General features: G+C 43.0%; 1 protein-coding gene across 8 annotated transcripts in view; it reads right to left on the bottom strand.

Annotated features, from left to right (window-relative positions):
- Positions 1 to 1189: 1189 nt before the first annotated feature.
- The window catches only part of SUN1 (Sad1 and UNC84 domain containing 1), a 43354-nt gene continuing 16829 nt past the window's right edge, over positions 1190 to 27714 (bottom strand). For 7 of the 8 annotated variants that reach the window (XM_044433875.1, XM_044433872.1, XM_044433870.1 and 4 more), the window contains 21 exons: positions 26011 to 26211; positions 24948 to 25138; positions 23495 to 23521; positions 23214 to 23408; positions 20698 to 20820; positions 19050 to 19133; positions 18030 to 18140; positions 16608 to 16706; positions 15095 to 15188; positions 14335 to 14393; positions 13066 to 13211; positions 12149 to 12385; positions 11171 to 11257; positions 9307 to 9350; positions 8189 to 8327; positions 7171 to 7425; positions 6777 to 6861; positions 5909 to 6024; positions 5070 to 5237; positions 4082 to 4174; positions 1190 to 3438 (listed from right to left, as the gene is read on the bottom strand). In XM_044433875.1, coding sequence (XP_044289810.1) covers positions 3325 to 3438; positions 4082 to 4174; positions 5070 to 5237; positions 5909 to 6024; positions 6777 to 6861; positions 7171 to 7425; positions 8189 to 8327; positions 9307 to 9350; positions 11171 to 11257; positions 12149 to 12385; positions 13066 to 13211; positions 14335 to 14393; positions 15095 to 15188; positions 16608 to 16706; positions 18030 to 18140; positions 19050 to 19133; positions 20698 to 20820; positions 23214 to 23408; positions 23495 to 23521; positions 24948 to 25138; positions 26011 to 26138 — 2595 coding nt within the window. In that variant the 5' untranslated portion in view covers positions 26139 to 26211 and the 3' untranslated portion in view covers positions 1190 to 3324. The remainder of the gene's footprint in view (positions 3439 to 4081; positions 4175 to 5069; positions 5238 to 5908; positions 6025 to 6776; positions 6862 to 7170; positions 7426 to 8188; positions 8328 to 9306; positions 9351 to 11170; positions 11258 to 12148; positions 12386 to 13065; positions 13212 to 14334; positions 14394 to 15094; positions 15189 to 16607; positions 16707 to 18029; positions 18141 to 19049; positions 19134 to 20697; positions 20821 to 23213; positions 23409 to 23494; positions 23522 to 24947; positions 25139 to 26010; positions 26212 to 27714) is intronic. The other variant, XM_044433873.1, reaches the window with a different exon arrangement.

Below are 27714 nucleotides of genomic sequence, written 5' to 3' on the forward strand. Positions count from 1 at the left end.
CTCTAGTGACTGATCTTCAAAGCAGCTGAGCAGGAGCTCCAACTGCTATGGGATTATGGGAATAGGTTTCTTTTCAACTTTTCACTGTACTAGTTTCCTAGTCCAGATAAGCCTCTTAGAGTAAGCGAACAGGTATGCAGCCATCATTCCTTTGAAAGATGGTGCAGTAGCAGGAAACGTGGAAGTGCAAGCGCTTAATATTGCTCAGGTCTTCATTTCTGTCTTGACATAATTTGCATAATCTACTCTCAACTCTGTCCCCCCCCCCCCCCGGTCACTGAATTCAGCCCATTCATCCTGCCTTAAAGTTCAATTTTTGCAGCACTTAGAGCACAATATTTTGTAGTCCCTCAGACAGTGTGAACCTTGCAACTGGGATTGCTGTTTGGAATATGACTATGAAAGTGTCACGATCATTTAAGAAACACCCCAGGTAAAGTAGTATTGCATACAGTATGCTTCCTATTGCTCAGTGCTATAATCGCTTAAGAGTTCAGTTAATGAGAAATACGGAAATGTAATAAAAGTAAAATACTCCACATCCCAGGAGTAGTTTGCTGTGCTTGGAATGCTGATTGGTCACTGGAAGGCAAGATGATGATAAAAGGTAAGAAAGTAATATTTTTAATTTTTTTAGATTCAATTTAAATTCCTGAGTGGCCATGTGTTTCCCCCCTCTGTTGTCAAGTGGATGACTCCAGAAAAGCTGTGATGTCCTTCTAGTCCGTACCCCAAGAACTGCATGTCAGAGGGTTAACACCTCAGAGGGTTAACACCTCTGGAAGTGGTAGGTTTTATTTAATGGCCATGGCCAATAGGAATTGAAAGGCCTATGTTCCATGGGTTTTGTTTAATCCAGGTTTTGTCAACCTGGCACCTTCCAATATTATTACATACACTCCCCTCAATCCCAGGTACTGCAGTGAATGGTCAGGGTGATGGGAGTTATTGCCCAAAACAGCTGGAGGGCACCAGATTGGGGATTTATTTATTTGAATGCCTGGAATCTTTGAAGAAGTATCTTATTTTACTTTTCCATAAACATTCATGCAAGCAATGTGCGTTGTGAGATTAGTTTTTCTTGGAAACAAACCACATTGCATGTAACAATCACAGTGAAATTATTAGTGGTTGTTGTTCTAAGGAATAAACATTTTACTTTGATATTATGACAGGTATTCAGCAGAAATATCAAAAAAGGAAACTTTATTGTTTAGTTCCAAATATTACATGCATTTTCAAAAAATTAAAACTCTTAAACATTTTCAATAGCTTCTTGTCAGTTTGGAGGCAGCAAAGGATACCAGAGACAAATATTTTGAAAAAGCATTTACAAAAATACATTGCACGAAGTCCTATCTTGCTTCTTTAAAAATAAGTTAGTGTTATGCAAAATTTCCCCACTCCCTTAGCTACCCCAATTTGGGTTTATACAGGTTAATTCTGGTTTATATATTTAATCTAGAGTTTATGAAACACCTGTACAGGTTTCAATAAACTCTTCGGTAGGCCATTGTTTCCATTTCTAGCTGAACTTAGGTAAACAAATGGTCCTCTGGAAATAAAACTCTTTATAAATATTTATGGACTCCTGTGCAACATACATTAACTCTGTCCAGAAAAGCAGTCAGCACCATCTTGTCTTTCCCTCCCAAAATACAAACAAAATATTCTAAGTTGTTTCCCCTGCACCAAAAAGAAAAGGGGGGGGGCAGGGCATAAAGTAAAAATTTTACACACCATCAGATTAAGGAATCTTTTTCCTAAGCAGATTTCTAATGATAATTTCAAATTAAATTTTAAAAGGCTATTAAGCTGTAGGGGCATGTAATGGGAAATTCCATCTTCTACAAGAGCTCTAGGGAAACTTCAACTGCAGTCCTGAAGTTTATAACCAAGTTGTTCTTGTGTGCATGCACTTTTTAACCAAACAGATGGGTTTTCTGGAGAACTGATTTGAAAATCATGACTCTGAGGATTATTCACAGAATCAATCTTGCAAAATTTCCTCTGGCTTTCCAGAGATTAGCAGCAACCCCACAATACCCAACGAGGTTTTGAGAAGGTAGACAACACAAAACAGAATGTGTGAATAAGCTCCAGGCATGAGTCAGGTTTGCAAGTTATTTTTTCTGAAGGCAAACATTTCTGGGGTTGTCATCCAAGTCTGGTTTCACTTCTATGTTTCTTTTTCATTCTCTCCCATTGCATAGCATCTAATCTTGTGAGTCCTTCTAATTCAATCCCACCTAAGCCATTTCTTCTAAATGTTACCTCATTCCACTTTGTTCACCTTCTACATCTGCCTGACCTTACACTGAAACACTTAATCAAATTTACTCTCAACATACAAGGCAACATACTAATTCATTCAATTGCTACTAGCTACTCTGACCATCAACTTGCTCAAGCGGAGAAGATAAAAAAAGTCACAATTTTAAGCCTTTGTCTTTTTAAATCAACTATTATTGATACTTGAGGTTTTTCTTTTGTTTAATTCTTAGTTTTGTTACCAGTTGGGTGTCTGAATAGCTTTTGGCGCCATTCTTTTCCTGCTATAGGTACTATTAAAGCAAAATGTATTCTTATCATATAAGTCCTTTTATAGCAAGATGTTCTAAATCCAGGAGATGACTGCTTCAGGCACATTTTCTCCTCAAAATATAGCACTGGTGTGAGATTCTGCTGAGCATTTACGAAGCCTTTAAAGGGTTGGGAAGCTGTGCCCTATGCCTGTCTGTAGAGGCAATGAACCAGCCGCTGGGAAAACATGGTCTGTTGCTGCAAGAAGGCTGTGATGGAAGCTCAAACAAATCCCCATGTGAATGACAGGGAACTGCAGAATCACAGGGTGGAATATACTGTGCATCCACAGTCATTTTTTTAAATCGCCCTCTGGTGTGAAGATGGGCCCCAATGTTAAAAACAGATTCCTAGCTGCCAAAAAGAAGTTTTAAAAGTTTTATATGCTGAAGTAATAAAATAGGTATTAACTGAGTTTTGCAAATGAGAGCAGTTGGCATGCAATATCTTTTTTTTCTCAGAATGAACACATTAAAAATATCAAGCTACCTGGCAGTAACAAGCTGAGCATCTGAGCAAATAACCATTGGATTTGGTATACAATTCTGTTGACAGTCTTCTACACTTAGCCAAGGAGGAATATGACACCTGCTGTGCATTACATATCCACATCTTTTAAGGATTCCAGTGTTCTAGGCTTTTCCTTTATATGTGTGTGTGTCTGTATGTGTGTATGTATATACAAACAACACATACAGAGAGAAAAAATGTACAACAAAAGCAGAAAAGTATATGTAGTGTTCATTCAGCAGGTCTCCCGTGTACTCTGAACCGATAGAGGCAAGTATATTCTGTATGGCCCCAGTTGGAAAATATTCTTAGCTCCATTATCTGGAATGCTTTTTCAGTTGTCTCCTAAAACAGATCAGTAAGAAGCTAGAAGTTAGCATATGTCTAATTGAAAATTTCCCTGCAGAAGTTCTATGATAGCCAAATACCTTGTGGGCTTTCCATTCCCATAAAAGTATTTATTACGAAACCAAATTAAGCAATAATAGCGTCGGGAAGGATTGCAACAAGGGAGGTTGAAATATGGACTTTTCCTGATACAACAGTCTCATTCTGAGTTGGAATCTGGGCTTCTCTGAATCACTAATGAGTATGTGTGAGCCCACTGGCTACAGTAACTGGTTAATTAGTAGCGCTAGTGAATTTATTTGCAAGTCTGGAACAAGCACTATGGTTGCACTTTACTTAACAGGTATATGATCCCATTTGTTTTACAGAAGTTAAACTAGAGATTACAAGCCATCGTTTTTATTCTTTGATCTGTTCTATGTTTTTACATTTCATGGCTTCAGAAACTGCCTAGATTTGGAGTGGCATTCAAGTACTGTAAAGTAAATTAATTTAAATAATCAGAACCTAATATACTAGCATGCCTCAGCCCCATGGTATAAACACTGAAAGCTGCAGTCCTTTACAAGGGTGACAATGGGAATAAAATGAAGAGAAGCAAAATATTTTACAATGGTATCTTCTAGAAATTTTGACATACCATTACTTGAAACATCTGTAGTGACTCTCCATCTTGATCATATGTATATTGCCCCAGAAGTTCACCTTCTTCCTGATACTCATTTTCAAGACCCTGTCAACAGAAATGTGTATTATTGCTCTGAATTCCTGCCACAGAAGACAACTGTAGGAATCCACTTTAAGTCCAGGTGGTCCGTGTCTGTAAAGAAAAAACAGGTGCGCTACGCCATGATGCAGAGAATAAAGATTATGGAAGGGGGGAAACAAGCACTCCAACACGTGGGACTCATTTGAGAAGAAATCTCTATTACGTGCTGGGATCTGAAGTCAATTTATGAATTTATGAATTATGAAAATTTATGAAATGTGTTCTAAGTACAAGAGCAGCAGTTTACGAATAAGTTCTATGTTGACTTGTCATTTCTGGCCAGCGTGCAAAAAGTGAAATGTGCAGTGCTCTATTTTTTCATTTTTCTGTCTTACTGGAACCCCGTGTTATCTTCTTGGATATACTGAAAACTGAGGACGTTTACAAGTTTGCGCTTACAGCTGCTGGTACCTATCCTGGGGATGGATGTGGTATCTGCCTTCTCTGAATCAAAGGGCTCTGCTCAGGGAAGGTGCCTCTGTCTAGTCTGGGGGCTCTCTCCTCCCTCTCCTCCATGCCACAGTTTACCTCCTTCAACAGGGTCCCTTGATCCTCTGGATGGCCTTTTTGGAGAACTGAAGGGGTTGCTGTGGGGAGGAGGGGCAGGGAGGTCTGCTTCGGCCAGTCAGCCTCCACATGCCTAAATATGGACCTAAACCTTCAAATATGTTTCCCATGGGAAGAGTTCTGAAGTAGGTGTATTTGGGATGGGTTACATAAACGAATATGTTGAAGTCAAACGTCTTTTAGACATGATTTTAAATTCTGAAAGAATGGCAGTTGAAAAAGAGCAAAACTAAGTCACTTATTAAATGAGAGTCATAAAATAAATATATAAATACATAAAGGAAAGACTTACATATACTGTAAAATCCTTTGGTGCACTGGTAATATTGCCTGTTGGGGAAAGCGATTTTGGTATGTGTTCCAGGGTGAAAGCTGTAGGATAGATCATCATGGAAAGCCTGACGACGAGATATCCCTGGGATCCTTTGAAAGCCCAGCAGTTTCCAGGATACATGTCCGGCTTAAGGGAAGAAGCAAACCGTCGTGAAGCAGCCTTTAAGAAATCCCCACACAAGGTTTCTGCACTCAGTCATGCATCATTAGCTGTCAGGACAAATTTGGCATATTTGCAGACGGAATCTGAACCACAGGGCTTGCTGGAAGTGCCATGGCCATGAAAATGGACTTGGCGCTTATGGGAGCAGATCTGCCTGCGGCAAAGTACTGCATTTCAAAAATGCGCCGATGTGGACGTGCCACACACCAGACTTCCCGACTGCGGCATTCTTGTTGTGTCTCCCTATTTCAGAAAGCTGACTGGTGTTTAATTAAGTAGTGCACATCCCAGCCTCAAATAAGCTCAATGATATGCTCTCTAGTGGAGCATAGCATGAAATACTTTGTATTGTGACGAAAAATTAAAAGGGGGATTGAAACTCAATTGGCATCAAAGTTCATGCAGGCCATACAAGCGCAGGATTATTTTTTTACTCTAAGTCACTGAAAGAAGCCACTGTCAGATGCAAAGAAGATGTGGTCAACTCAAGCTGCTGCCGCAGGAAGCAGAAGCAAGTTTACTTAGAATTCAGACGGTCACAGAAACACATTGAACAAAAGCTCTAAGCATGAAACATGCTTTTCAATACACAAATAGATCCACAAGTATTCTTAAATAAGTGGCATTTTAATTACCTGGATCACTACCCGAGGAGACTGAGAGAAATACCACAAAGGAATCCCGAAGAGACTAATTAGTGCTGTTTTGGTTTCGTATGTTTCTGAACAGCGAGTACTCAAAATGCTGCCACCTCGAAAGAAATGCGCAGACAGAAAACTATTCAGGTTTGTTAATGAGACAGTGCACATTATGTCTGCATGTGCCGTTAGAAAAAAGATGCTAAAAGTTTGGCTGGACAATGTCATTCCCGGCTCTTGGCTACCAACTCAATTCTCTGTCATGGAGAGACCCACCTTCCCCTTCCCAGCTGGAACAGGCTAAGGGCTGGTGCAGGTGAGGTTGGCTCCCTCTTGACTGGGGTTAAGCAATCAGGGTGCACTCCCTTCTCCCACAGTTCCTGACAATGAATTCTTCATCGCCACCATCTTAACAGCAAAGGGAAACTTCTGTCCTGATCTTAACCGTGGCTCCTGCTAACAAAAGTAGCTGCTTAACTAAGATCAGGAATGGCGCTGACATGCTGGTTTTAAATGGCAGCTTAACAATCTAGATTTCTTAGGTATTTTAATGTCCAGACTCCCGTAACTGTGGGAAAGAGAGAGCGCGTCTGTGCGGAACACCATGCGGGCAGTGTTTAAATGAGTGTGGGAAAGATGCCTGTTTAGTGCTGCTATTCATCTGTTATTCTTTTAGGCACTTGAACATACAGGCCAGGGAGAAAGTCCCAGAATTGGGGATCACCACAGCTAAGTCCCTCCCTGACAGATGCTAGCTTGATGTCTGACAATATGGCAAAATACCTTCAAAACCAGATCGGAATGTTTATATTTTGTATTTATTATTGAACAGGCTAACCAAGCAGCCCCATTCACCATTACTTACCTCCAGATTCCAAAGCAAAGTCTACCATGCCGGTCTTGTCTTGAGAATAAAGCTTCAGTGCATTATTGACGATAAGGCGTGCTTGCTGAAAATGTGTAATAAATCGGAAGGGAGTGTTAACATGCTATTTCAGTATTTGGACAGGTTCACGAACATCGCACCGCGACAAGGGGATAACGTTTGCCACGCAAGAATGGCTTTACGCTGCACCCATATATCCTAAGCACGGTTTTAAAGGCCGCAAGGGCCCAAGCCTTTAAGGGGCTAAAAGGTCAGTGTCAGACCTGCAAATGCACTTTGATACATTTCAGTGTTAAAGATTTACAGCAGATATGGTAATAATTGTGCTGCAAAAGTGTATTCACAAGGCACAACACTTTGCTGTCTAGCTTACCGCTTCTGAGATGCCTGCAATCCCAGCCTCGTTCACAACACTTGTTACCACCTCTGAGACAGACTTCGTATTTGTGACAGACATTTGGAGAGTTATGTTCCTGAGGATGCGCAATTCCAAATCTCGCAACAGAACATGGAAGTCGCTCTTGCTCACAAATTTGGACATTAGCCACTGAAGCAGTGGTTCTGGCAAGTCTCCTTGTTGGTTACCAAAAAGCAGAAACCTGATCGATTCTTTAACCTGAGCATCTACCTAGAAAAAGACCACAGGGTAAATTGGCCTCACATCCACTTCAAAATAAAAGAGAAGTGGTTTAAAAGACAGTCTGGGTGCAGTCTAATGCATGCTAAGAGAGCAAAAAGCCTGACAACTCTTTGTATTCTCCAGTGGGCATGACTGCCTGGGAATTTTGGGAACAGTAGAACACATTTGTTTAAACATGAATAGGATTGTGCCCTTAGTCTTTATTCTTGCTGTTTACAACCTTATCCCATTTAAATATTTAAGTCAGGCAACAATCATTTTCTTCTAGACTAGTTTGTAAGCAGCTGCTCTATGAAAATAAGTGAAAAATCCAGGATGGATAAAAGCCAATGATTTTTTTTTAATCCGGTTTTTAAAATTTAAATTGGATTTCTTAATTTAAATCAGATTTTTTTATTTGAATTAGATGTTTTAAAATAAAATGCCTTTTGAGGAAAGATGTATCTAAAGTTAGTTTTCTATTTATGATACATTATATTCCAAAGATTATTCATCATGAAATAAGGATTAGTTTTTAATTATGTAGCACGAGGTTGCATATTCAAGTAATGCTTAATTTTTTTATAGTGAATTACATTAATCTTTTCAGAATGTCATACTCTTCTAGCTGCCTGAATGCAATCACGCACTTCTGGTGCACAGGCCTGAGATTCACTCCAGAACTTGTACCTTGGACGCAAAATGTTCTTGCAGAACTGAGGGCACAAATACAAGTTATTAAAATGACATTAGAGGGCTCTTCTGAACTTACCTTTTCATGAAGGGAACCCATGTCGTCACAGCAGGTTCTCACACCCTGTGAATTTAGCAGCTCTGATTTCATGTGAGCCAACTCAAGTTCTAGCTGCTTAATCTTGGATATGAGGTGTTTGGTTTGTTCGTCAGTGTCGCTGACACACACACACACACACACACAGTAAAAAGAGGGGGTGGGAGAATAAACATCAGGGCTATTTACATCAATTCACAGTCAGGAGAGCATTTAAGCAAGGCAGACCTTGATATTATAAATGATTATCTAATGATGACTAATACAGAGCTGTAATCGCATCCTAGAGAGGCGTCTGTCTGAGCCACTACTGAACTGGACTGGCTTTGGGCATTCCCTGTAAAAAGGAGGGTCACTTGTACTGCTTCTGTCACCATTTCTGGGTATCTTCTGCAGGGACGGAATGGGGGCACGTCTCCAAAGAGAGGGACGTGCTTTCTCCATGCAAGGGAACCTGCTGTGTTGAGACACGCTCGCTAAGCGTGAGATGGAGAAGGATGCATGGGATTCCTCACTCTTTCCGTCTCACTAGTTTGGGGAAACCGTTCATGCCACCCAAGGTCACCATCACAATCACAGCAAAGTATAATTCAAATTAACAAGAAGGTTCTTTAGAAGTTTGTATAGATCCAATGGAGTGAATTTCATGGTATTATTGAATTCAGTATTATATAATGGCAGGAAAGAACTTAAAATCTAAATACTACTGCTTTGAGGGAGATGTGTGGAACAGGTTAGATGTCAGGTTTCCCTTGCTATGTGATTTTCGTATAAACCTGTGATCACAAATTTGGATAAGCCCTTTAGAATCTGTTTTCTGAGTGAATGATTTCAACTGTAAATGAATGTAAATGAATACATTCTGAGTCACATTCTGAACTGTGGAGTAGTAGAAAAATCTTCTAGCATTTTGTAGCAATTTCTAGAATTTTACTGCATGATTCAGAAGTACCATACCAATGACTACTGCTCAATGCTATAAACAGGCACTCCATATAATACCATCTTTTTTAATTCAGAGGTGTTTTTTTCAAGAAGAAAAACTACAATCGATCACTTAGTGGCAGCGTTCACAATTCAAAACACTATGGTAGCCATACCTCACTATTTTTGCTTTGGTTAGCTCAAGTTCCCTTTGGAAGCCCTGAAAAAAAATTATGAAATTACTTTTAACACACGTTAATTCCTGTCTTGCACCTCACCTAATTAGAACTGTAAAAGAGGAACCGCAAAGAAAGGGTTTCCCAACAGCTACTTGCAAACAAACAAAATACAAAGGTGGGGGGACGGGCGGAGGGCAGATATAATACGCTATACAAGATATTTATATATGCACATACTCCTGACTGTCTCCCAGACGTCCTTATGGGCAACTGAGGGGAGGGCAGTGCAGGATTCCCACTGGGCATTGCGTGTGACTTGGAAAAATCCCTCTTGAATTACTGTAAGGTGGTTGTTATTGCAACCCAACTCTCATCAATTAACTCGACATATGGCTATGGGGGAAGGGGATAAACGACGAGAAGGAAATGCCCAGCCTTTCCTTCAGAGGACAACCAATACCCTACTTGACACATAGAGATTTGTCATTGCATGATGGATACTTGAGGCTTCTAATCTTATTTTCACTAGGGCCTCCTTACGAGTGAAAAATCCTTCCCTCTTTTTGTCCGAAGCTCATCCGCCAGATACTATGATTCATCAAATCCTTCTTTCGGGTTAATCCCAGCACATTTCTTTATTTGCATTTTCTTCTATTCTGTATTTTGTTGTATCCCATCTAGGGAGCTGTACGGCAGATGTGGCTGGTTAGAAATCCAATTAATTAATGAATAATAAATTTGTGGGGCTTTCAAGGATTGTTTAATCTAATACTGATTTAAAGCTGTGTACCGTATTTTTTTAAAATTTTCTTAGTGCTGTATAAAAAGAGTCCTACCTTCCATGTGTAAGAATTCTGATATTTTCATCAAATCTATACACTTAGCACATTTCTATATACTTTTAAGTGGCTCAGACAAGCATTTTATCCTAGTGAAGTTAGGTTGGACTGGGAGGCTGAAATATGCTCAAGGCAACCAACTCAGGTATGCAGCCATGCAAGGACTAACTTTTCCATATTCACTTTGCTTTATTGTAAGGCCATCCCAAGACCATTTGGTAGTGGGCGGTATACAAAAGTTTTAAACAAACAAGCAAGCAAGCAAGCAAGCCCAACACTATGATTGTTATCCTATCACTTTCTTTCTCTGTGCCCATCGGTCTTGTGGGTTTTAAATGACGCTTTCCACATAAAATTGTCTTCTGAGGAACTTGGAAGCTGCTGCCAAGGAACACCTGCACATTGCTCAGAATTCCAGGTCCTCAGAACATGGGCCAGAGGCTGTTTGGACCTTGATCATGGCACATGATTCAAATTCACTACAACACAGCAAAAGGAGAGGCAGTGTGGTGTAGTGGTTAAGAGCACGGGACTGGGACTCAGACGATCTGGGTTCGAGTCCCCGCTCAGCCATGGGGCCAACTGGGTGACTTTGGGCCAGTCACAGCCTCTCAGCCCAACCGACCTCACAGGGTGGTTGTTGTGGGGATAAGATGGAGGAGGAGATGTAAGCTGCCTCGAGCCCTTTGTAGGAAAAAGGCAGGATATAAATCCATAAATAAATAAATCACTCCTTATGGGTGGACGTTACAGGGGAAGACAGGAGATGGGAAGAAAGTTGACTTTCCAAAAAACTTGTCCACCATGACTGATTTTCTCACTGAGGAGCCCAAAAGGGGCTTGGGATATTCTGCAACACGTGACTCGGAAATGCAAGAGATGGGCAACATCTTTTTTCTCCTACACTTCTCTCCTAAGCATGTTTGCTTGGAAGTGCCGCATGGACCTTACTGGGCCTTACTTGTAATCGAGAGTGCTTAGCCTTTTGCTACTTAAGAGATTAAAAACAAGTCTACCATTACCTCAGAATTTTTAGAAAGTTTTGCAAGGAGATCTTCTAACGCCACAATGCGCCATTCATGTTCCTGATGCCCGGCCAAATATTCATGCTTTAAAGACAAAAGTACCATTCTTTAAAGGCATTGCTTATTTAGTTCAAGAATCTCTTGAGATTTTTGCCCATCTAGAAATACTGCACAGATTTTAAACATGCAACCTGAAATAATCTGTCCACAGTAACGCCGGATTTGGGAAAAATCATTAGATGAGCTATTTAATACTACCATTAATATGGGAAAACAGTACAAGGTTATCATTTCAAAATCCACTCCCCAAAGGTGCCTTCTGTTCTGCGAACAGAACCTCTCTCTTTCAAATCTGGCAAATTTACAGATATTGGCTGAGACTTGAGGAGCTCCTTCAGGCATGGTCAGGGGCTTCTGCACTGCCCTTTTAACCTGGAACCCTTATTTTTAACAGCAGACATATCCCCCCTCCCTTCCCTGTGTGGTATCAGAAAGTGGGCTGCAGCTCCTTGCGACAGCACAGCAGGCTGGTGGGTGATGGGGGGCTGTTGTCAAAAGGCCTACTTCCAAACCCCGTTTGACATACAGAAATGTTCTGTTCTTTGCATCCTCACCTAACAATGCAGAGGCTCAAAGTCTAGCCTATTAGAAGAATTCAGCCTGGAAGTACCGCTTGTTGCCTTTGTAGGTAAACATGCCCCTAGTGTTAATAGCTTCCGTTTAAATCGATTTTGGGTCTAGTAGAATGAGAATGGAATGCTTCTAAGGGGAATTACAACAATATGATCTGCTAGATTATAATCTTCCAGAACAAGCTGAAAATGCGTATAGTCGACCCACACACATTCCAATTTCACATGTCAATTCTTTCCTAAGCATCCTCCTACGACCAAGCAGTATTGAGTATTTTAATGAAACATCCATAACCGTTACACTAAGAACCTTTTAAAGAAAGCTCAGCTCCAAGCAAATTACCGCAGGGTGTGCAGCTTCCTCAGCTTTCATCTCTTTAAGATGCTGGCCTACAACGTTTTTTATGAGTACCAACATTTCGCTTCTGTCACTCATCTGGGTAACTTTGTCTTGAAGGTTGTGCAGCAGGAATAGCATTTTAGAGAATTCTTCATCTCGGTGATGCCACCTCTCTGACATGAAGGCCACTTGCTTTTCCAGATCATCCATACGACTTGTGCCAAAGAACTTCACAGAGTCCTGGAATTTTTGTAAAAGGGCATTAATGTATTTCTACCCCCACCATTCCCATGAAATCATCCAGGGTGGTTCACAATAATAACAGCACAACCACAACAAAGTATAATTCAAATAAAAAAACCAATAAATGCTGAAACTGTAAAACAGGCTTGAAGAGTAGATTAAAATCATAGCAGCTGCAGTGAATCCTTATTACAAGCAGGGCAAAGGGGGAAGGAAAATGACATAGGGACTGAGAAAACAAACAATAGAGAACATGCCTACAAAAGGTACAAACACTTAATCCGGATTTCTGAAATGTATTCCAAGTAATATCAGTGCCACAAGCCATCTTCAAATATGTTTTCCTTTCATATTAAAACCTGACAGTTTTCATCTTTTTTCAACTCAACTTCCTATTAAAAATGTCCACTCTGTGTGTTTGTGTGAATTTATATAAGCTAACGCGCATTTCCTAAAGAATTATTAACATTAGAACAGAATTTGAGAGGGCAGACCCTAGCAGCGTATGCGATAAATTAAATTAAATTAAATTAATCACACTAGCTTCTGTGGAGTGCAAATGCTGAAGACAGTGTAAGCTTCTAGGAGCAGAGACGGATTGTTGCCATCTGTCCTAGTCCCTTGGCCTTCGTGTCTCTGTGAAAGAATAGACTTAAGGCATCTATAAAATAGCTTACTTCTGAATACCGATCAGCAGAGAATGAATCAGGCCGTGGCTCAAGGTCCTTTGCAGAATCTTCCCACCTGTGTGTTCTGTGTAAACTTGTCCAGTTCAAAACTGGCAACAGTGAAAGGAAACCTTCACGACTCCAGTGCCACAAACCTGAAGCAGTAAGATTGAAAATAAGAAACAAGGTGCTAAGAAGAAGATTTCATGCCTTTAAATGGTTAAGATCATCCAAGGAAACTACCTTCACTACCACAAAGTGCATCCTTTCAGAATGAAAACACAAAATTGCTGAGACCCAGATGAACAGGGAGACGGCAGGGGTAATCACATGGTTTGTACACAGGTGACTCCAGGTTCACACCTGGCATCTTTAGAGAATGACCCCAGTCTGGTGAGTTGCTGCCAGTCAGTACTGACTGTACTGTGTCAGATGGATCAGTTGTCTGAGTGGGCATAAAAGCAAATTTCTGTCAACGCACTCGAGCATCTGTTCCCTTCCAGAAATAGCAGTTTCTATCACTTCCACTACGAAAGAAACTCAGCCAACTTTCTAATGTTAACAATTTCCCACTCTTCTCTGTAAGTCTGCACACGATGCCTTGAGTGCTGCTGGCTCACCATGGGCTGCTCTTAGGTGGGCACGCTCTTTAATCCCACGAACTCCGGCTAGATCTTGGGCTGAATGGGGCCTTGTGTGGAATTACTGCCATCTCTTATGCCTCTTTTTAAAAACCTTTTCAACACTACCTCTGCGTACCCACCTCTCCCCCTGTGCCTACTACCTGAATCAATCAATTGATAGTGGCCTCTCGTCTAGTCCATAGACATCTATGAGACAAGAAACGTTTTCGTGCTTGAAGTGCCAAGGAAACCTGTGAGTAGTTGCCATACTTCTGAAATTTGTGAAGTAGCACTCTGCTGCCCTTCAGAAATTTATCTGCTGCTCATTTAAGGGTCATTTTTATGCAGTTCGAACCCATCATCAATCATGCAAAGTTTTTATTTATGTATTTATTTTTATTTATTTTTCGATTTATATCCTGCCTTTTTCCTCAGAGGACTCAAGGCAGCTTACATCATTCTCCTCCTCCACCTTATCCCCACAACAACAACCCTGTGGGGTAGGTTGGGCTGAGAGTCTGTGACTGGCCCAAAGCCACCAATGGAGGTGTAACTAAATGAACTGCATTCACACCCCATCCAGGCAGAATACACCAAGTGCTATGGACGGATAATCTATGCTAGCAAGCCTTCAGGCTCATACGTGTCCACTCACCTAGCAACAGCAGCAGCGGGAGGAGAAACAACAGCAACCTGAACATCTTTGGAAGGCATCTGGAAAAGAACGTAGGACCGTCACTGCCGACATCTGTCATCGCAACTGGCTGCCTGACCATGTCTGCTTATTTCATTTAAATTCTGCTTTTCTTTCGTGTAGTTTGAGGCAGCATAAAATCCATGATTCTTCCCTCTCCCCTTCCTCTCCATTTTATGCCCATAGTTACATCCAGCACGAAAACCTTACTAATGCAAGGAAGCCCATGCTGTGGTGTCACCATGCCTTAAAGTATTCACAAGTTTGCCAGTAACTAAGTTCCAAGTAAAGCTTTCAATGTGCCTAAACAGAGCACTTTCACCCCATTATGCTCTCTCTAATGGCCCTTTTCTTCACCAGGTATTTATGCTCAAATACTTGGGGCTAACAGAACATCTAAGTGGCGTTTACACATCACACAAAAGTATACCTTCTCAATTTTACTTTATTTACTAAATCTGCCAACCACGCTAATGCCTTGATTACTGGTACTGTGCTCTGTTGGGGGTTGCCCGACATTTCATTCACAGAAAAATGCAGGCTTCATACGATAGCGCACACCACTGCACTGTTTCTGTTGGCTTCCCAGACCAATTCAAGGCGCTTGTTTTATCTATAGAGCCCTCAATGATTATGGCCAGGGGATCTGAAAGACTGCATCCTCTCTTACGAGTATGTTTGAAATACGTGAGGTCAAATTCGCTATGAAATGCTTGCGCACCTTGTCAGAAGGAATACATTCAGCAAAGAAATCAGGGTCACAAGTTGATACCATCCAGTCCCAAGCCACCAGAACACTCCTGCAGCTGCCTTCCCTGGACGAGAAAAGACATGCCGGATGAGCCGGGAACGCAACAGAGTCATGGAAAGCCACCCTCAAACGTTACAGTCGGCGGGGAGACTGATCAATATTCAACATCCTCCTGCGCATTGCGGAGAATTCTGGGACATATTCCGGGGAATATTCCATTCTGGCATGCATGTCCACGCCTGCCGAGCTGCAGGACCATCCTCTGGGAATTGAGGGGGGCGAAAAGGCACAGCCTGCACCCTCCTGAAGCCACACGCTGCCAGAAGGTTTTTGTGATGGTGGAGAAAAGTCTCATGGGAAGGTGTCTTCTCAATTTCTGATCTTTTTGGCAAGGAATTCCAAACTCCCCTGGAATACGGTTTGAAGACAAGTGGCTTAAGACAACAGCAGAAGCACCGACATATGTTTCAGGGGAAAAAAGTATTGCGAACAACTGATTTTTGGAGTGAATGGATATTGGCACGTGACTGCACACATGCAGCTTAAAAAATATAATTTCATAGCCCCTTCACATTACATTCTATATTAGTGACCTGGAATGGCACACACAAACACAAGTCATGCAAGCTAGGAGTTTAGTAATGCAGAAAGTTAAATCTAATAGTGAATCTTGCACATTAAAGTCGCATTCACAATATTATTCCGTCGATGGAAACCTTAGAGGAGTAAGATGAAGATGTCCAAGCTCCCATGGAATTACATCAAGTAAGATCTCCTAATCTCTAGAAGAGTCATCTGTGTTTGCCACTAGCCAATTATCCCCCACAATACTGGAGAATGACTTGTTCTGTCAAGTATGCTGACTTATTAAATTTATGAACACCAGTACACCACCGATTTTAGCATTGATTAATGGCAGAAGTACCAAAAGGCTGCTTGAAACAAAACACACTTCCTATGTTCAGATGCATGTGGGCACCCAATTTTCATGCTGGGCACTCAGGATCTAGGAAAGCAGGACTAGGCAGAACAATGGAAATTAACTCAATAGAAGAAATAGGCAGGGCACTGACACTGCTCTGGGGACAGGGAGAAAGTTGAAACAAGTAGCTAAATCTCTTATTTTTTAAAGCACTGGGACGTATGTATGAGGAAATCCAAGATGGTTGCTTGCCCTTGATCCCCTGGCTCTCTTGGTACAAGGTTCTGTCTGTCACGTTTTGCCTTTTGGTCCGAAGAAACTGCTGTCCCCCAGCATGGGCCATTCCTGACCAGCTGTGCTGGTGATGCAAGCCAGCCCCTTTGAGCCAAATGGGATGCTTCTCCCGTGTATGGAAGGTGTGGTGTTTGAAGCAGCCCTCAGGACCACGTGTTCAGATTAATCAGCAGATCCTCTCTAATATAGGATGTCAGTATGGTCCCAAAGGCAGAATTCTCATGCAGAAAGCATAAACACACACACGCAAGTAATAATAATAACAACCTGGAGACATAACAGCCAGCCAAAGGAGAGACACAACCTTCCTGGACACAAACCTTCCTGTTGCTCCCAGTCTTTGCAACAAATGCAGCAAGAAGTAACCTAGTGCAACACAGATGAGTATGAACACAGCAAATGGAAACCAACACTTATTTTCCACACTCTGTCTGGGAAACCGTGAACAAAACAATGCATTAGCATCCTAGCAGAGAAAAATGCAAGCCAATGCAACACGCAATCGTTCCATCTGATACCCCTGCCAGACGCCATTTTCCATTGATTTACTAACATGATTCTTAAAAAAATATTACTGATTTTAAGCAAGAGAGTGTCATTTCATTGAAAGAATATCCCCCTAAACAGTGTAACAAAGTAATAATCACTCTGTTACAACTTCTATCTAGTTTTTGTCAACAAAAAATGTTAGAAAAATATAGCAGCCTGCTTCTAAGAGGCTGAGGCCCAGTCCAAAGTGACACTCTGCTTGTTGTATTACCAAAGAAATTTTTAAACCACTTAAGGAACGCAACAAGGCAACAGATTCTCTCTACCTGCTTACATTCACGGGGCTGGATTCTTTACTGAGATGGAAGAAGACCTGTCTCCTTCAGAAAGCTTGTTGCTACAAATAGCGATGCAGCTTTGCAAATAAGCCCCGAAAAGTGGCCAACTTGCAAAAACTCTTATTAGCCTGCTAGAAGGCCAGGAGCCTCCGTTTCCAAGCAGAGTTCCCTCTTCTGTGGACTATTACTATGATGCAGGCGGCTAAATAATCACCTTTGCTCAAACTAATCAGCAGAGAAGCAAGAGAGTGCGATCTCTCCTCTGCCAGCCTCCGCAGTGTCTGGCATGGTTGTGAAAGAAGGAACTTCCTTCCCTCTGCAGCAGAGACCAGAAGTGCAGGGATGGAAAGATTAATTTCTCTTCCATCATCCTGCTCATTTACCCCCATTCCTGATCATCTATTGTTATGGGGTGAGTTGTTAAATGCAAGGTTGTAATAACCATTGTTTATCTGAAACATAAAGCTGACAAAGACCTATTTTTTGCCAGAAGGCAGAATACTGTACTGCCAGAAACATTATTCCTGAAGAGTCTTATTTTCTAATTACATTAGTCTAATTTTAGACATGGCTGAAATAAGCTACTATCTTCTGCTTTCCTAACAGTTCCGCAACATATGAAGAACAGGAATTATCCGCAACAAGCTTTTGCCACAATAGGGTTCAACCTAAAACCACGCTAGGGTGTGACAGGCATTGGCTAACGGAATCACTGTTCTTAAGGGGCCTTTCCGATTGAGTCAGACTAACCTGCTTTGCACAGAAGCACTAAAAGGAGAAGCGAGAATTTCTACGGACAGACTGCCATGACGATGAAGCAAAAGAAATCAAAACGTAAGAAACAAAAAAGGTGCAAGTCAACCTGCGTAAGAAAAGATGTGCCACATGGTCCTTGCTACCCTTTTAGACCTTGAGGATTGCATGTGGGCTGCTGTGTATGTTTCAAGGTGTTTCTTCCCCTTACAGTCATCACCTGTTGGGTTGTGGTAACAATCAATTAATAAAACACATCCAGCAGAAATATCTGCAAACAAGACAGAAGTGCAGCAGATACATCACAGCGAGTTATTGTCCACATATGCTTCAGCTCTTGGTGGATAGGCCACAAATCTCGTGTGGAGAAAGTATGACAGGCGTGCATGCTACCACAGATACTCAGCTGCCCTCCCCAGTATCTCAGCATGTTTGGGCCTCGTCCACAGAGGGAATGGGCAGCGGTGCCTGGAGGAGAGGTGGGTGGCAGTTCCGATGGGTCCCCCTACATCTGCATCGCCATGCCACAAACCTCTGCAGTCCATCCCACTTGGAAGTGCCCTTGCTGCAAGCTGGCTGTCCTCATTTGGGGGGGGGCATACCTCAGACTTACTGGACAAATCCAGCACCCCACAATTACTGGGGGGAGGGGGCAAAGAAAGATTGTCTGATCCTTCAAAGGTTTCCTGGGTTATATGCAACCCCTTCCACATTCTAAACAGCTGAAATGCATCGCCTAAGGCTTAATTATTGGAAGCAAGGGCTTTAAGCATGGATGTGCTGGCATTTGGGGGCCCTCCTCTTTTAATTTTGGACCAGCCGCCTCTGAAATGGAGCCCTTCCCACTCCTCCACAAGGAATCTCTTTCTTGGGCTGAAAGGGATTCAACACCATGTCTGAGAGAATCACAAAACTAAGCAGCATAAGACAGTTGCCTTTATAAAATGAGCAGTGCATTATGCAAAAGCACACAGAATGGGCTGGAGCTGAAGCTTCTTGCGAGTGCTGGACAATGCATCGCTGCCAGCAAGGCTGGCTTTTCCAGCCTCCAATTACGGAATATTATTGTACCATCCAGAATTCTAACCCAAGGGTTGTTTTTTTTTTTTAAATGCCCAGCTATACTTACACAGTGATTCCCCGTTAATGCCCAGGTGGCCATCTTCCCTGAGATATTCTTTTACATTCATGCTCCCACAGTAATTAGAGTGACCTGTAATAGAGGAAAAATGGAAAAACAACAGTGTGGGGATTTTCATATGTTGGTGGGAGCAGTACACACAATAGTATACCACTTACTTAATTCTTTTCTAATAGTAACTTTCAGAGACAAATCCAACGTGGAATTGGAAGGCGCTTATTTATGGCAGCAGGCTGCCCCACCCGATGCCCAGGGAAAGGGACAGAAGAGCATTTCAGCAAGCGTGTATGGAGAGAAAAATCACAAGCCCCAAACATCACTAGCTGAGCACATTGAAAGTTTCCCGGATTGTCTTCATACAGACAGTACCCCCAGCTGCACATAGAGAACAGCAAATAAATTATTCTGTTTTGTTAGAAAACCAAGAAACTAACACTAAGAAGCTAAGCCAGAAGCGTGTTTAAATGGTAGGCGGGAGGAATTCGTGTACCTTTCAAATATTTTTTTGTGTGGTGGAGGATTCTGGTGGCTTGAATTTCTAAGACTCTTGGATGTTTTATGCTTGCTATTCTGTTAGATGTCTTTGAAAGAAGACCAGACTGTATATTACTGACTATTCAACAAATCTATTTTAGTGACGGAGACCAAAGGATACCAGAGTAAAATGGGGAGTGAACGAGAAAATAGAACACTTGAATACACTTCTATTTTCGATAGGTAAATAGTGACAGAGAAACTGAATACACCTTGGTAAAAAAAGGTCATCAAGGCAATTACAGGCCAATGTTGCAATCCAAAGATCTTTCCAAGGGCCAGACCCTCTTTGCTGAAATGTGCTGACCATCAAGTCAAATCATAATTTTCCTTACAATACTCCTCAATTTCAAAACATGTCTGCCATGCGGCATGGGACTGCTGCTTCAGAAACACCATTCCAAAAACTCTCCTGGGCATTAGATGTGTGGCTCTTTGGATCCAGGCATAATCTTGCAAGAATTAAATGATCTGATGCAACGGTGTGATTGCTGCCAGAGCTTCAGGTCGTCTCATTCCCTTAGGTACACATTCATGTTACACGCAGTTGAAAACACAAGGTGGTTACACCTGCACAGTACAGTTTTAGGCATTTATGCAAAAAACGCATAATGGTTATCTCTTAAAAATGCAAGTAGCTAGCAAATTATCAGCAATGGTTAGTTACACTTTTATAGCTGTTACAAGAAGTTGACCAAAGCAAGCAAATACAACCTAAGTGCATAGTATAAACACCAGAGAAAGAAGAGGGAAAACCAAAGCTATAGTAGGTGAGAAAATTTAATTTTATCTGCGATGCAAGTTAAATCTAGTTCCATAATCAAAATTAAGCCTTCATCAAAAATCACACCACCCGTCATCTCAAAGGAGGAAAAACAGGGAGAAACCCACACCAGTGCGTCGTACCTGCAAAATGATGCTTCCAACAGAAGAGATAGAAGGTGGGCAAGTGAATGCAAGAAAGAAACCAGATTACTATGGAAGACGCCATAAAGTTGCAGTATGAAATAGCCGAAAAGGGACACACAGAAAAAGGCACACGCTTTTTTAAAAAGTGTGTGGCAATGATGGATAGCAGGGAAGATAAGCTTAAAAAAAGTACCTTTACAATCATAGCCCAGCTTCAGCAAGATCATCTGAAATAGCTGCACTATGAGGGATGTGAATGAAGTTGCGGTATACTTGGCCGCTCGCTGAATCTTATTTGTGTAGAAAGAGAGGCCCCCTATTAAAAGAGCATTGATATCATGTTATTTCCCCCATTCTGTCGACTAACACAATGCAATGCATAGCTAATCCTGCAAGGTGTGAGATGCAGACTCTTTTCCTAGGAGTGTGAAATTAACATGCGGAATATGAGTGGCCACCCCTCTGACAAGAAGCTAGTTCTTCTTTCACAAGTACAAGGACACTAAGTGAGAAATATCTTCATGGTCCTACCAAGTGACTGAACTATTATATCCTTATGTAGCAGATGCGGGAAACAGTGAATGACACAGTATTTCCAGAATTCTTGTTTTTCTGGAAGGAGTATCCATTTCTGTGCTTCACCAAGCTGGCATTCAAAGGCTCTAATAAATGCGCACAAAAGGGTTTCCCCAAAGATTCCCTTCTTCTTCGCCCATGGAAGGAATGGCTGCTCTCAGCTGCTTCTTCCACTGTAGTCTCAACAAGGGTATTCTGAGCTCTCTGGGGCACATTCAGGGAAGGAGAATGCAGAGCCCCAGGTAGGGGCAAATACTCCTACAGCACGGTGACCCGTTAAATTTGTCCTCATGGAGGCTGCTGCCAACTGAAGAAGCCGCAGTGAAGGGATGGATGGGGCTAGAAGAGGTAACGCAAGTGCAGCCGCTGGAAAAGATGCTCCGGAGAATGTGCACTTGGAAGTGGGCAGTGAACATGTTGTCCTCTTTCGTTTGCCCACATTTAAAAAATAAAGCCATGCTGTGCACAAGATACACTGCATGGTGGCGACTGCATGTATTCCTTATGCTGTACTTTTGTGGCCCTGAAGTAGCCTTGGATCCCTACACACATGGCTGATGCACAGAAGGCTAGCTCCACGGACGGGCCTTCCCGGTGACAGAGAGCCACCGCGATGAGTGCTGGCCAGGCCCATCAGTACTGGCAATGAACCTGGCCATCAAGAAAACACACCAGGCTCAGAAGAACAACCTTTCTTCTGGGCAGGTGCTTCTGAGCTGCTGCTTTGGTCTCTCAATACTCTGCTCGAAAGAATGCCACACTCTTCTAAGGGGGATTAACAGCACGCAAGTAGCTTCCTTTGAGCCAGAGATGGTCATACCTAAAACACCACTGGAGTGTTTCGTTCAGTCCCAAACTCTACAGCGCACAGGACCAGGTTCCTAAGCCAGTGTAAATGCCACACATTATACATGAACCTTACTTGAAATAAAAGGAAAAAGCAGGCCAGCTGTGGAAGGGCATATAAAGCAAAATGAGGTTTTTTTTCATCTCCTGTTGACAAGTTAACTGCGCAATGGGCGGACTCGCCCATCATGCCAAGCCGGCCTGTGAATTAGCCACTGTGGCTTGGCTGCTCACTGCACAACCCAGGGCACTTCCGGCAAACAACTGGGTCCCCCGCAGTCTGCTCTTTCCCTCAGTCTCCCCACTGGCTGTGTCAGGTATCCCAGGATCCTTTGTGACAGAGCTCCTTGGTTGCCTCTCTCCCTGCATCGCACCCTTTCTGCAGCTGGCCCACTGGGGCTGCTGGCTGCTAAAGGACTCCCCACCCCTTGCACATACACACACCACCACATCATATGGAATTACATTCACGAGTCCTTAGGGATGCAGGAACGCGTTCGCCAGCTTTAAGAAACAAAAACAAAACAAAACAAAACAGAAAAAAGTAACCTTTGCTGCTGTGCAAGTCCACCTTTCCTGTATTCCCTTCATCTACTTGAGCACTTGCATTGCTAGCTAGAAAACACACATTCGTTCGTTCGTTCACTCATTTTAAAGAAGCTGCTTCTTGTTGCTCTGAAGTAAGCATACCCACTCCCAAACCCATTAGCAAAGTGCCTTCTCTCAAGCCAGTTTTGCTTCCCTCTGTTGTTAGCTGCTGTGCCTTGATGTGGATTACAGAGGATAAACGTCATGGCCAAGGACTACCACAGCGGGGGAAACAGCAGAAATGTAAAGGCAGCTGTCAACCGAGAAAGAAGGAGCGAGTGGGACCGCTAGGAGAACCAGGGGCTTTTGCCACTCCGGGCAACTGGCTCCCAAGCTGTTCCCGCCAACCCAGGATAGAATCACTCTGCCAGGACTGCTCCGTGCCATAAGATACCATGGCTATAAGCAACCCTAAGACAAGCCCTGGGGTCTCAAGGTGCTTTTTCAGGAAAATTAAGCCATCCAACAGCAACCTCAGTGGGTTCAGATGGGAACCCACCGTGCCTGGTTGCCCTTGGTGGGCTGTCAGGTTGCATGTACCAGGCCAAACTGTTCTGGGGCGCAAGCAAACGTTCTCATAGGAGCAACATAAATAATCTTGTTGAGTGGTTTAAACACAGCAAGCCTTCAGCTCTGCAGATAGGCTTCAGTCACGCACCGTTTCTGGAGGCCAGCAAGGCTGGATGGAACGTTACTTACTTGATTTGTGCTTTTGGCTGCGATCCCTGGAGTAAACCCTAGAGGAGGGCAGGCGAGGGGCTGAGTATGCCGTGAGGACTTCCTTCCGCTCCGAAAGCATGCTGCAGTCACTGCACGTGTACCCATTGCTCAGCGCGGTCTGGTTCTCGCCTACCACAATGCTGCCATTAGCCTGAATCACTGTGGTATCCCCACCTGTGGAATTGCAATAAACGACCTAGCAAACGAAAGCGAACAAATTGGGGAGCGAGGCAATCAAGAATAAAAATGCGGTCTGTTACCTTTGAGGTCACCATCATCATCGAGTCCTGAAAATAAAGAGATGGGTGGATTGAATTCAAGAAGGTGTGTAGTTGGAGGTCATAATTAACAGCTACACCAACATGAATCCACTGGCTATTTCTAGAATCCAACAAAAAGCATAGTGGAAAACTTTACTACATACAAGGCATTAAGTATTTTTTTATTAAAAGCAGCCATCTGTGTTATCTACCAAACAAGGTTACATTTCCAGGCAGAAATGTAAAGCAACAAAAAACCTGTCTCTTATTTCCCATGTGACAATTTGGGAGGCTGGAGAAGCACGTGATGTTTCTGTTGCTTGGTTACCACTTCGTTGCTCTAACGGTAGCTTCACACACACAATAGTAAAACAAGGCTGTTATTGCCAAAACCGACACTTAAAATACAGGGCTAGAAGTTAATACAGGCTTCTTCAACCTGAGCAAAGGGAGGCCTACAACTAGGCTAAGTTAAGTAGCACACCGCCTAGAACTAAATTAGCACCTTTCTCTGCTCACACAGGGTCAAAATCTTCTCTGAGAGCAGTGCTGCTTTTTGGCATCCAGTCCTTTATTCCTGACACCAGAATAAGTGGAAATTTGGCCTGAACGGGGTCAGACCGCAAGTCAGAAGGGTTATCAGGAAGGAAAAAGCTGTACACAATTCACTCTTCATCTGTCTCCCGGGATTCTATACCCCCCCACAAGGCTCTTAAGACGTTTGCACTTTCCAAATACCAAGAGGCAATGTTCCCAAGATAGGCTTTGTCTCAAATCTGTCTTTGATGTCAATTTAGTGTGACAAAGTTAGCACCTTACTCTGCTTGGAAAGTAATGAGCTTGTTCTACTAGTCTAGCAATCCCCCGCGTTCCTCCTTCATAGGAAACTAGAATGTAAGCTGCTTTACAAGTCTTCTGTCCCTCTACTACCCCCTTCTCTAATTTCTCAGGCACATGGCTTCTTCTTTTTTTTCTTTAAAGGCAACATCAGCAAACCTTCTGCAGCTCTCATAGAATTTATGTTCCAACTCTTATATATGTTGCCGTTTCAAGATTAAGTCACCTAAGTTGCAGGACAGATACGTGCAAACTCACACTGTCATTGGAAATGTACCATTTTAAGAATGCTTTCTTCCAAAGTAAGACTTTGAAAATAAATCCCCAAACTATGAACTCCCCATCTCTCCTCACAGACAAGAGAAGAAACTTGGAAACTCCGCCCTTTTCAAAATAAGAGCTGCAGTTTAGAAAGCAAAAACCCGAATCTTTTTTGAGCATGAAGAACTAGATGCCTGGGCAACTGAATTCTGGCTGTACCACCTGACCAACGTTAGTTGTAGTCCAGACGGGCCGCTCTTCCTTGCCTGCTCTCTTTTACTGGGCCTCATGCAGCCCATCCTGGTGTGTGTGAACACGCCAAAGGACGTGTGTTTCGTTGCAGATTGCGACTTACCCCAGAAATGGTCCACAGCTGTCTGTTCCTGAATGGAAGACTCATCCAATATGGTGGACATGAAGGACCCATCGCTCGCGTGGCTGCTGAAACTACTGTGGCTAAACATGGAAGAGCTGGGAGCGATTTTTCTTGGCGTACGTCTGACAGAGCCAGGCGGCTTCATCACGCTTTTGCGCTGCTTTGTCATTCTGAAAGAGAAAGAGAAACAGTGGCAGGCTTGCAGCATTGAAGACAGAGCTGTCAATATATCCCAGCGGTCCAGAAATCAACCAGTCACCTGGTGTTCAGAGAAGCCCTCTCCAGGGACTGCTGTTAGCAGGCCTGAGCATGAGGCCCAGTGCCATGTGGCCTGTGCACGCCTGTTTCCAAGACCTACCGGCTCTTGGATTTTTAAGGGAGTCGCAGAGCATGGAACAGCTTGGATTAATGCGGTACGGAGCTCCCATATGCAAAGGCCGACGGGCTTCCTAATTCACAACAGCTGTACTGAAGGGAAAGGTTTGCTGTGCACAGGTAAGCAAAGCTGCGCTACTAAATCCACTGTTTTATACAACGGTTACGCTCGAGGAGCCCCATCCTTCAGTGGGCTTGCTGAAGTAGTGCTGCATACACAAACGAGTTCTTTTTCCTCCATGGGGGGGAGGTGCACATCCGAAACGACGGCTCAGCCTGCTGGCCTTGAATTCAAACCACAAAGGCATGTGCTGAAGGGGGGGGGGTAACCCATTTGAAAATACAAGAGGCTTAAGAGCACTGATGGATACAATTTTTAAGAATCTCAAGTATCCACCATTACATGAGGGTGGAGCACAAGAGAAGTATTTGCAAAACTCAAGCGCCACCTTTAGATCTACCGGTGAACGGAGGAGTTCCCCTTCCTACCCGCCTAAGATCCAAGCACACCTTCCTTCTATTTATTACCGGAATGTTACTTTTAGGAAAAGTAGCAGCCATTGTGCTTTTCGGTGCCACAGAAACAAAATCGGAACAAGAACATGCACTCTGCTGAATGACACGTGAAGGTCACTGACGTGAAGAAGCCATGAAAAGGAATGCTTACTTGGATGCCTGTTCTGCAAAGCCCTTCTTCCCGGTGCGGGAGCTGCCACTGCCGAAGACGCTCTCGCTGTGGGCGTCCTCGGGTGTGCTGCACGCTGCAGCAGACAGATGCAGGCTGCGCCGCGACATCCTTGGGGAGTCGAACACAGGGTCCAGTTTGTGTTTGCGCTCAAATTCTAGAGCTGTTGACGAGTAACTCGAACTGTAACAAAAGGACCAGCGGGGGGATTATATGTGCGGCATAAAATGGCTCTACAGGAGCGGAGGGGCAGAAAAATGGGTATCGCAGTAGCTGAAGGAGTGGCTGTTTGGTTGCCAAGTCAAATGCAAAGGTGCTGGTTCTGACCCTCTGTGGCCCTTCTGGGCTTGGGCCCGGCCCGTCTTGTGCAGTGCCCCCCACCCCATGAATAAGGCCACTGCGTGGCTCACAACTTAGCCCTGCTCAGACTCCCGTCAAGCTGAAGGAACAGGACAGAGGCAGGCATAGCAGAGCCTCTTCTGCAGTAGCCCTGAGACTATGGAAGGAACTTCCCCAAAGTCCGCCACACTCAGTGCTCTCGTTGCGTTAATGCGTGAAAGAAAGTGGGAAACATATTTATTCATGGAAGCATTTTGGGGATAGGATGAAAGAATCCATTTTTATCATTCTCTGTGATTGGGCATGATGCTGCTTTATTTATCGCTACTGTTTTTCCTTCTGTTTCCTCTGCGGCCTCAAAAGGCTAGATAACTATTCCAGTGCTTTAGGAACATTAGTTCAGAAGCCGAGAACTTCTTTTTTAAGTGTTGCATTTTCTCCTCAATGGACCAGTATGGATCAGAGGCCCAACTGGGAAAGTTCTACTTGCTTTGGAATATAATTGTTACATCTGCATTGAAAAAAAGTCTACATAGTTCTTATCTGGTCATTGGAATGTAATGAAAATCCAGAGTACGGCTTGTCATGAAACACGGGTTGTTGCTGAGTCATGGATGGTTATGTGCAAACCCTACATCATGTTTTGACCATGAATTGTTAACCATGAACAATCCAGAGGTCACAACCCAACAACAAACTATAGCTTCCCTTCCTGAGTTGTTAAACCACTGTTCGTGTATAACGATCCTTGATTTAACAACCCACAATTCAATGACAGCCCATACTGTGTATTGTGGTTGCTTGCAAAATAGGCCACTGTATGTTATTAAATACATTAATCCATACATTTCTATAGGCAGGACTGATATATGCAGAACATGCTCTTTACAGAGGTTTATAAATTGGTCCAGGTTTATTTATTTACCGAATTTATATGCTGCAACCTACAATCCAGTTTATAGTATATTGATACTATATTGGTAACATGGGTGATATATTGGTGATGCAGCCAAAACGACATCAACAGCTGATACGGGTGGCTGCCAGAAACTGTTCTCTCTCCCCCACCCCCTTGATGTCCCTTTCCCTCGCTCCCTTCACCACGCGGTTTCACTTTTATGCCACACCATCCCATCATATACCTCCTTGCTCCTGTCACTGGCTGCCCCAGCAGGGAGCAGGCACTGCCAGGACGACATATTCATGCAGATCAAAATTGCATATTGCAACCAAGGGGAAATTATGACATGGCGGGGCCATTGAGATGCCAATCCTATGCATGTTTATTTATTTATTAGAACATTTCTATGCTTGTATTTCAAGCGACTCAGAAAAATTAAACCCCCA

This window comes from Varanus komodoensis, unplaced genomic scaffold, assembly GCF_004798865.1.
Source record: "Varanus komodoensis strain SLA01 unplaced genomic scaffold, ASM479886v1 scaffold26, whole genome shotgun sequence".
In the NCBI taxonomy this organism is placed as follows: Eukaryota; Metazoa; Chordata; class Lepidosauria; order Squamata; family Varanidae; genus Varanus; species Varanus komodoensis.